Source organism: Salmo trutta, chromosome 10 (genome assembly GCF_901001165.1).
Source record: "Salmo trutta chromosome 10, fSalTru1.1, whole genome shotgun sequence".
Classification (NCBI taxonomy): Eukaryota; Metazoa; Chordata; class Actinopteri; order Salmoniformes; family Salmonidae; genus Salmo; species Salmo trutta.
Window position 1 is genome coordinate 42,026,683 of NC_042966.1, and position 10,647 is coordinate 42,037,329.

The 10,647-nt window shown below is 46.4% G+C and overlaps 1 protein-coding gene across 2 annotated transcripts in view; it reads right to left on the reverse strand.

Moving 5' to 3' along the window:
• Positions 1–10,171, reverse strand: part of LOC115201731 (choline O-acetyltransferase-like) — a 31,504-nt gene extending 21,333 nt beyond the window's left edge. The window contains exons 1-4 of one of the 2 annotated variants that reach the window (XM_029765586.1): positions 9,971–10,171; positions 9,509–9,569; positions 7,481–7,672; positions 554–672 (exon numbers count right to left, since the gene is read on the reverse strand). In XM_029765586.1, the coding sequence (XP_029621446.1) occupies positions 554–672; positions 7,481–7,672; positions 9,509–9,556 (359 nt within the window). In that variant the 5' untranslated portion in view covers positions 9,557–9,569; positions 9,971–10,171. Of the gene's footprint in view, positions 1–553; positions 673–7,480; positions 7,673–9,508; positions 9,627–9,970 lie in introns of both variants that reach the window. The other variant, XM_029765585.1, reaches the window with a different exon arrangement.
• Positions 10,172–10,647: the final 476 nt, after the last annotated feature.

Below are 10,647 nucleotides of genomic sequence, written 5' to 3' on the forward strand. Positions count from 1 at the left end.
GTACATTACTCCTTCTTGTCAAATGAAATTCAATGTGTGGTCATTCAACCAGCACTAATCTGATCTAGAAAATGACTGTATCATTCCCCTCACTGAAGGAAGCACCCTCATTACTGGGTATTTCACATTCAGGAAGGACTTTGTTATGATTATGACATTTATTTTATGATGTGTATTTTATGCAATGTATTTTATGAAGTGTATTTTGGACACCAAGTGTACTTTATGAAGTGTATTATATGAAGTGTATTTTACTAAATGTTCTTTATGAAGATTGTTTTGTGAAATGTATTTTATAAAGTTTATGAAGTGTATTTTATGAAGTGTATTTCATTAAATGCATTGTATGAAATGCATTTTTTGAAGTGTATTTTATGCAATGTATTTTATGAAGTGTATTTTATTACAAGTATTTGATGAAATGTATTTTTTTAAACGTGTTATATGAAGTGTATTTTATCAAATGTATTTTATTAACTGTATTTTATTAAATGTATTTTATTAAATGTATTTTATGAAGTCTACTTTGGACCACCAAGTGTACTGTACATACCTGAGTGAGTCTTTGTGATCTCTAAAGTCTTGTTTTGGGAAGACCATGGCAGGATTGGAGTTGACTGGTAGGGCCAATCTCTGATTCAAATACATATCGTCAAGCCAGTAGTCATACACCTGAGAGAGGAAGAGAGAGAGAGAGAGAGAGAGAGAGAGACAGAGAGAGAGAGAGAGAGAGGAGAGACAGAGAGAGAGAGAGAGAGAGAGAGAGAGACAGAGAGAGGAAGAGAGAGAGAGAGGAGAGAGAGAGGACAGAGAGAGAGAGCAGAGAGAGAGAGAGAGAGACAGAGAGAGAGAGAGCGAGAGAGAGACAGAGAGAGAGAGAGAGAGAGAGTAGCGAGAGAGAGGAGCGAGAGAGGACCACAGATAGAGATGAGAGACAGAGAGAGGAGGAGAAGGAGAGAGAGGAGAGAGAGAGAGATGAGAGAGAGATGATAGAGAGACGAGACAGAGAGATGAGAGAGAGGAGAGAGCGAGAGAGAGAAGAGAGAGAGAGAGAGAGAGAGAGAGAGAGGAGAGAGAGAGAGAGAGAGAGAGAGAGAGAGTATACCGTGTTGACACTGATTATCACAATGTGGAGCATGAGCGGGAGTTTGATAGATATCAGTTCACTGCTTTAATTCAGGACTGACTGATCATTGAGTGGCTGGTGATGGATGGGCCTTGCAGACACCAAGTGGCATGTCTGATTGATCTATGGCCACAGTTTTAGTTATTTCCCCACCTTTTTGTTAGCTTCAGTTCTTTCCTCCTTCCAATGCCAGCTGTTATTGATGGTCCAAGTCTATTGGGCCGTTTATGGTGTTGATTGTGTTTTTGATCACAGTGTGGAGACTCTACAGTCTGTATGGACAGGTCTCCAATGGGCTTTAAAAGGACAGTCTGTATGGACAGGTCTCCAATGGGTTTTAAAAGGACAGTCTGTACGGACAGGTCTCCAATGGGCTTTAAAAGGACAGTCTGTATGGACAGGTCTCCAATGGGCTTTAAAAGGACAGTCTGCATGGACAGGTCTCCAATGGGCTTTAAAAGGACAGTCTGTATGGACAGGTCTCCAATGGGTTATTAAAGGACAGTCTGTATGGACAGGTCTCCAATGGGTTATAAAAGGACAGTCTGTATGGACAGGTCTCCAATGGGTTTTAAAAGGACAGTCTGTATGGGCAGGTCTCCAATGGGTTTTAAAAGGGCAGTCTGTATGGACAGGTCTCCAATGGGTTTTAAAAGGACAGTCTGTATGGACAGGTCTCCAATGGGTTATAAAAGGACAGTCTGTATGGATAGGTCTCCAATGGGTTATAAAAGGACAGTCTGTATGGACAGGTATCCAATGGGTTTTAAAAGGACAGTCTGTATGGGCAGGTCTCCAATGGGTTTTAAAAGGACAGTCTGTATGGACAGGTCTCCAATGGGTTATTAAAGGACAGTCTGTATGGACAGGTCTCCAATGGGTTATAAAAGGACAGTCTGTATGGATAGGTCTCCAATGGGTTATTAAAGGACAGTCTGTATGGCAGGTCTCCAATGGGTTATTAAAGGACAGTCTGTATGGACAGGTCTCCAATGGGCTATAAAAGGAGATTGTTTAGCTTTCTGTTACCGACACACTGTTCCATTATCCTGATGTACTGTATCACAACTTTAATGTTCATTTCAACTAGTGATCTACAATGTATCACCCTTAAGTTATGTTGATGTCACATCTGCTCCTGCAACGCCCTCTACTGCTCATCATGTGTCTCCTTGACCTGCCCTCACTCCCCCAGTAGTCTCTCCCCACCAGCTGCAACCAGTTCCATAATCAAGACCATTACAAATACTCAGTCCTGCCATTTCCATACTACTAGATTGTAATCTCTGTTCAGTCAGTCTACGGTTCCACTTCGCATAAAAGTACGATCTGACCAAAGAGATTAACCCAGCAGACTCTGCTAGTCTCCACCAAACCCTCGTCGGCCAAGGCGCCCTGCTCGAGCAACATGACCAAGCCCTGAAGGCCCTTCCGGAGCACATGAAGGAGTTTTCACAGAGCCTGTCTGACTTACAGGGCCGACCCTTCGCCCAGGGCTCACAACCAGTTCCAAGTCCTTCTCCTCCGCTCCGAGAGCCGTTTGTTCTGACTCCCGAGTGTTACGATGGCAACCTCGGAGCTTGCAGAGCCTTTTTGGTACAATGTTCACTAGTATTTTAGCAACAGCCCTACTCTTATGCTAGCGAACGGGCCAAGATTTCCTTTCTGATTGGCTGCCTCTGTGGAGCAGAGCTTTCCTGGGCCACGGTGGTGGGGGAGAGACAGTCCCCTATCTGCTTCTCCTACTCCAGATTCACGGAGGAGATGAAGAAAGTCTTCGACCCCTCGGTCTGCGGTAAGGATGCCGTTAAATAACTCCTGCCCCTCCGTCAAGGCACCCATGGTGTTGCTGAGACGGCATGTGAATTCCGCACCCTCGCCGCTGGAATGAAGAGGCCCTTCAGGGAGCATTCCGGAACGCGCTCACTGAGACCCTCATGGGCGAGTTGGTGTCCACAGATGAGCCTGATGGACTTGATGAACTCATCTCTCTCGCTATCCACAACCACAACGACAACGACACGTGAGTGTCAGAGGGAGAGGGTAGGTTGGGTTGCATGTCCTTAACATCTGCTTCAGTGCCTTGTCCTCCTCCTCTGACTGCATCCCATCCTCAGGCTCATCCAGATCCTTAATCCATGCAGCTCGGCCGGCCCGTCTCTCTCCAGAGGAGAAGCAACGACGAATCGGCACTAGGAGCAGCCTATACTGTGGCCAGGTTGGTCACTTGGTCTCCACTTGTTCCCTGCGTCCAGCAAAAGAGGGGGCTCGGCAGTAGTGGGGGATATACTGTTAAGACAAATCGCCTGCCCATCTTCCCCCAGACCCCTGCTTGAAGGCAACCTTGTGTGGCGGAGCCAGGCTTTTCCTGTCTACTCTTATCGATTCGAGAGCTTCCTGGACCGAGGTTTCGTTACCCAGTTGGGCCTGGACACTGTTCCACTCAATTCACTCCTCGATGCCAACGCTCTCAATGGACAGCTCCTCGCCTGTGTCTATGAGAACTGTCCCTGTCATCCTGCGTCTCTCTGGAAATCACCAGGAAAAGATCAGTTTCCACATAATCGACTGTCCTTACTCTCCCCTGGTTCTTGGCCATCCATGGTTAAAGCTACACAACCCACAGATTGACTGGACTGCCGGAAAGGTAACCACTTGGAGTTCATTTTGTCACTCTAATTGTTTATATTCTGCCCTTCCCCCTGCCTTGTCTGTGCCCCAGTTCATTCCAGAACCTCCGAACCTGTCATCAGTTCCTCCCGAGTCATGATCTAGCTCCTGTGTTCAGCAAGCACCACGCCCTGTCGCTGCCGCCTCATCGGCCGTACAACTGCGCCATTGACCTCCAGCCTGGAGCTCCTCTCCCCAGTAGCGGGTTGTTTAACCTCTCTCGTCCAGAGCAAGAGGCTATGGAGAGGTACATCCAGGATTCTCTGGCTGCAGGACTTATCAAGCCATCTTCCTCCCCGGTGGGTGCTGGGTTTTTCTTTGTGAAGAAGGATGGGTCACTGAGGCCGTGCATAGACTTCCGTGTTAAGAACAAGTACCCGTTGCCACTCATCAGCTCTGCTTTTGCCCCCCTCTATGGTGCCATGGTGTTTACCAAACTCGACCTCCGGAATGCCTGCCACCTTGTCCGCATAAGAGAGGGGGACAAGTGGAAGACTGCATTCAACACACAACTGGGTCACTTTGAGAATTTAGTCATGCGTTTTGGTCTTACTAACGCCCCTGCTGGTTTACATAACCTAGTCAATGATGTGCTGAGGGTTGTGATTGGACGTTTAGTTTTTGTCTCTTTAGATGACATCATGATTTTTTCCAAGGACCCTGAGGCTCACCAGCAACACGTTCGCCAACTTCTTCAACGGTTGTTGGAGAATAAGCTTTTGTTATAGCTGAAAAATGTGAGTTCCATGCTGCCACGGTCTTTCCTGGGTTATATTATTGCACAGTGACAGTTACGCATGGACCCCGCCAAGGTCATGGCAGTCCTCCAACCTGAAGCAGCTACAGCGTTTCCTGGGGTTTGCACATTTTTACAGACGTTTCAACCCACAACTACAGCCGTCTGGCAGCACCTCTCACCACCACCTCCACTCCGTTCCACTGGACTCCTGAGACAGAGGCAGCATTCCTGGAACTCAGCATTCCTGGAACTTACTCAGCCCGAACCAGAACTCCAGTTCATCGAGGAGGTGAATGCCTCTGACACCTGGGTAGGTGCTGTTCTGTCTCAACATTCCCCCTCTGATCAGAAGGTCCATCCATGTGCATTATTTTCCCGTAAGCTGTCACCTCCAGAGGAATTTTGACATCGGAAACCGGGAATTCTTGGCAGTTAAACTGGCTCTGGAGGAATGGCGTCCCTGCCTGTGGGGCCCAGTAACCCCCTTCATCGTGTGGACTGACCATAAAAACCTGTCCTACATCCAAACGTCTGAACTCCCAGCAAGTCAGGTGGGCCTTGTTCTTCGGTAGATTCAATTTCACACTCACTTATCTCCCGTCACCTGGGAGATTGAGTCCCATATCCGCCAGGCTCAGCAGAACCAGCCTGACCTGGCTAAGGGTCCTTGTAATGCTCTGTTTGTTCCAGATTGTTTTCACTCTGTTCTTCAGTGGGGCCATTCACCTCACCTGTCACTCTCGCCTTCCTGCGTTAGTGATTTTGGTGGCCCACCATGGAGAGATGTCCTGGAGTTTGTCTCAGCCTGTTCGGTTTGTGCCCGGAACAAAACCTCCACTAAACTCACTTCTGGTCTGCTCTTCCCATACCCAGTCACCCCTGGTCATGCATAGCTCTGGACTTCGTCACTGGCCTTCCCCCATCTTACGGTAACTCCGTCATCCTCACCATTATTGACAGGTTTTCCAAAATGGCTTACTTCATTCCCCTCTCCAAGCTCCCGTCCTCCAGGGAGACTGCGGACCTGTTAGTATGTTCTATCTGCATGGCATTCCCACTGACATCGTTTCCGACAGGGGACCCCAGTTTACCTCCCAGGTATGGAGATCCTTCTGTTCAGCTCTTGGTATCAATGTCAGTCTTCTGGATATCACCCCCAGACCAACGGCCAGACCGAACGGGCCAACCAAGAGATGGAGACTGCCTTATGCTGCGTGACTTCTGCTAACCCTTCCTCCTGGAGCGCTCAGCTACCCTGGGTTGAATATGTTGACAAACCCCTCACCAACGCCTCATCAGGTATGTCACCCTTCGAGTGTGCTCTGGGTTACCAGCCCCCCTTGTTCCCTGCTCAAGAGGTTGAGGTTGCGGTTCCCTCTGTCCAGGACCATCTGCGCTGTTGTCACCGTACCTGGAGAAAGGCACAGGCTGCCCTTCTTGCCTCCGACAGGACCCAGTCCCAAGCCAACCATGGCCGAGTCTCCGCTCCAGTCTAACCCCCAGGTCAAAAGGTATGGCTCTCATCGAAGGACCTGCCATTGAAGGTGACATCGAAGATACTTTCCCCCCCGATTCATTGGTCCCTTTGAAATTGACCGTATCATTAACCCCTCTGTGGTGCGCCTGAAACTCCCAGCCTCTCTCAGGATCCATCCTAACTTCCATGTATCCCTGATTAAATCTGTGTGCTCCAGTCCCCTGTCTCCTCCTGCACAGCTCCTCCACCCCCTCGGCTCATCGATGACCATCCTGCCTATACCGTCCGGCGGCTTCTGGACGTGCACTGTCGGGGTCGTGGCTGGCAGTACCTGGTGGACTGAGAGGGATACGGGCCTGAGGGACCCTGCTGGGTGCCCTGCCATCACATTCTGGACCCCTCCCTCTTACGGGATTTCAATACCTCACACCCAGATAAGCCTGCTCGGGCGCCAGTAGAGGGGGGGGGGGGGTTACTGTCACATCTGCTCCTGCAACGCCCTCTACTGCTCATTCTATGTCTCCTTGACCTGCTGCCACTCCCCCAGTACTCTCTTCCTCTCTCTCTCTGTGTGATTGTGTGGGCGGAGACAGGTGTGCTGGAGTCAGAGCAGATCCCCACCAGCTGCAACCTGTTCCATAATCAAGACCTCTACAAATACTCAACCCTGCTACTTCCACACTGCCAGATCATAATCTCTGCTCAGTCAGTCTACGTTTCTAGCCGGTTGTTACTATTCAGATCCTGTCGTGCCTGTTTTCCTTTCCTGATGCTGTTTTCCTCTCCGCTACAGTTCTGCCCGCTCTGACTCTGGTCCCTGTCTCCAGTCCCACGTCTCGTCACCCTGCTACTCTGTCCTGGATTCCCCACTCTACTACTCCCTTGGATTCCCCTCCGGACCTGCTTGTCCTGTCTCAACCCCTCTGGCTCCAGCCTCAGCACCTGGTTTCCAGCAACCCGCTCAAGCTTCCTCTGACCTGCACTCCATCTCCCCCTGTGTCTCAATAAATACCTTGGTTACTTCATCCCAGTCTCCTCGTCTGAGTCTGTAATTGGGTTCCCTTTTCCACTCCACGTAACAGTTGAAGTATACACTAGAAGGATGGTAGACTGCCTTTGCGTGCTTTACACATCTGGGAGCAAAAGGGTAAAGTGCATCCCACCCCACACCAGATCTGACTATTCCCACCCCACACCAGATCTGACTTCTGTTTTCAATACAGTACAAACCTAGCATGGAGAGACAATAGATCGCTCATTACTCCCATACTGCTAACAGAATATCCATGGATTTGAATGCTTAGAGTTGCTAAAGGGTCTTGTCTGCCTCCCAAACACCACCCTATTCCCTTTAGTGCACACTAGCTTTGACCAGACCCCTATGGACTCTGGTTAAATGTAGTGCACGATCTAGGCAATAGGATGCCATTTGGGATGCACGATTGTCTGAGCGAGGGAGGGAGTTTACCCAGTTGTGTGTGTTGTCGCTCTTCTCCAGTAGCTTCTTCTGCAGCAGCTCTCCAGTGCCACCTGGTTCTCCAAACTTCTCCACGATGGATTTCGTCTTCCGGTACTGTTCCTCCTTCACCAGGTGTTTAATACTGGTCAGGTACATGTCCAGGGTCTGCTTCAGGGGTGGAACAGGCACCTTGGGCAGGTCCTAGTGTTGTGGAGATCAATCAATCACTCTCTCTCCTCTCTCTCCTCTCTCTTCTCTCTCATCTATCAAGCAATTAATCAATCTATCCAATTTATTCATAAAGGCATTTTTTTTTACATCAGTAAGTGTCAAAAATGCTTGTTACTGTACATTAACCAAGCCTATACCCCAAAGGGCGGGGAGTTATTGTAATGGTTGGGATAAACAACGACTCATTGAGGCTGCACCCAAAAGGACAAAATGTGTTCATCAGTGTAAGGAAGCTGTTGTCCTGTCTGTAAGCATTTATTCATTAGCATTACAGCTCTTATTTGCGTCCTGACGTTTATCTTTAAAGCTTGCATTCTTAGAACCTGAGTAAATTATTCATTCAAACCGCTTGAAGCCATGTCGAGAATGAATTTTACAGCGTCCTGTGGGAAACGAAAATTATGCCTTTGATCGAAACAGCTAAGGTTATTTTATATTGAATAAAATGCAAATTAAATGTTTACGGAGTTAGTGTGACTAATTATTTGTTAGTTTGGTCCGATATGTTGGAATCCGTCTGTCATTGTGGTCAATGTAACTTGTGAGAGTGGGTTACCTACATCAAATGTGAAACAGGTATGATTGAACGCATAGGTTGGTAATATTATAACTCTGAATTTGCTCCAAGAAAATGGCCACTCTCAGGGAGATACATTAGAATCGTATCGTTCTGAATTCAATTGAATTTAGGTTTACTTAATTGATCCCCAGTGGGCAACTGAAGTTTTACTCCACGGGCACATGCTTCGTTCATATTCATCATAACCTAAACCAATGTTTCTGTGTACTTTCTGGTGGCATAGGCTAAACTGCTCGGGCAACGGAAAAGTTCATTGTTGAGTACCTTTCGGACTTCCCGGATTACTTCACCACGTGATTTCTCACAATTCGTAGAATGTGTATCTCTGTTGCTACAATTATGCACGGGGACTGCGTTTTCTTTGGTGATTTTAGTTGGTATCTTCCTACAAAATAGCCTGGATAAATTTACCTTTTCATGTAATAGGTTTAGAAAATGAAAAAAATAAGTTGAATGCATTGTAGGCCTATCACGGCTTCCAACTCTTTGTTTTTGGTAGGTAGTGTGAAATAGTCTAATTTTATTCTGCATCACTTTTTTGATAGTTTCCGTTTGGGATAATACAAGTGTAGTACTTCCAGCCTGTCAATTCTCTAGTTTTTTGCCCCTAGCGGTCAGCACAAGGACACAGTAGAAATATTCGCGTTTGAAACCCATACTATTTTCAGGACCACGGACAGCGCCTGTATCTGTTAGACTAACAGTGGTTTATTTACACGGCTGTTGCTTCATACTTTTTCCAATGATAAAGTCAGTGCATTAGTTCTGTAATCTACTTCATGAAAATCCCTTCTCACTAAATGTATTTTTTTTTTTAAAACAAAGAAGAGCAAACCAAATTTGTAACAATAAATACATAATTTTGTAGGCTATACAATTACTATACAAAACGAATTCCCTAAAATAGCCTTTCAGCACTGGTATGTTGCCAGTCGCAAACAACAATGTTACAAAACAGCAACAGTATGATAATAATGAACTAAAGCAAGCAACGTGATTCTACATGCTGGATTCTGAATCAATAAATGAATATCGATGAAGCTATTGCTTTTGCAACTACCTGAATAGCATATATTTCTCTGACCGTATAAGCAGATAAAGCCTACATTTTAATATACCGGCAGAGATATAGGATATTAAGAAATAACTGATGGTAAAATACCAAGGACAATCCTTCATTACACTCAGTATGAAACAAAATCGAATGTCACAAAAGCGTTTCTTACATAGCTTTCCCTGCGGCCTTTCGGCGGCTCTCTCTCCAGGATAGGCATGCTGTGGTCCAGTCTGGATCAGTCAGGTGAAAGTAATTTGAAAACCCGTAAGAGTTTGTTGAAGTTCAACCTTTTTGTACGAAGCCAGTACATCCAAATCATTCAAAAGAAAGAAAAGGGGGGGGTTACGGTGAAATTGATTAGGCTATATGAGGATTGTGTAACTGTGAAGTTGTAATTATCAGTGAGATTTAAAAACGAAAATCCTTAGTGTCAATATGAATCTCTGTTAAATATAATACATTATTGTATAAACACAGGCTACATAACCACCAACTCAATCTTTCCACAAGTATTAATCGACGAGCTGTCTCCTTCCAAGTCATCCAAACACAGCACTTCATGCATCAGTTAACTTGCTGAACTAGCCATATTTGTGAATAATGAGGATAAGGAAAACGATTTCCGCTTTACCTGAGCAATGGATGCTTTCCTTCTCTCCTCAAGAGGTCAAAAATGTTTGCAACGAGATGACAGTGTTCCGGGTTCCGTGTTTCTGGAACTCCTTTGACGCGAAGGAATGTTCGTTCACCACTCTGTCTCAGTTCTCCAAGATATCCACGCCCACATCACACCCATTGCAAGGCTTTGACTTTTAGAGAGCACTTGCTTAGTAAAGATGCTCTAGGTGGGGTTGTGTCTCTACCCACTGGGCACAGACGTCAATTCAACGTCTATTCCACGTTGGTTCAACGTGATTTCATTGAAATGACGTGGAAACAACGTTTATTCAACCAGTGTGTGCCCAGTGGGTACTTACACCCGCAGGCAGTAAACTCCTCCCATCGGAATCTATTTGTGGAACATATTATTTGACAGCTTGCCTTGCATCCCCCCCCTGACCATTTCTGACAAAGTAGGAAAATGATCTTCAAATAGTAGTAGCTACAAGCCGGGTTAACCCGTAGGACTTCATCGAGTGTGTCGGATCTAGGAAATAAGGTGGCTTTCCCAGTTTGAGAGCTGAAAATCAAAGAATAACTTGACTACCTATACTTGGTTGTTGAGTGAACAATATTGTTAGAACCGTTCTCCGTGTGGGCTTCTGCTGCGAGGAGTTTTCACAGAGCAACAATGTCAACTTTCAGAAC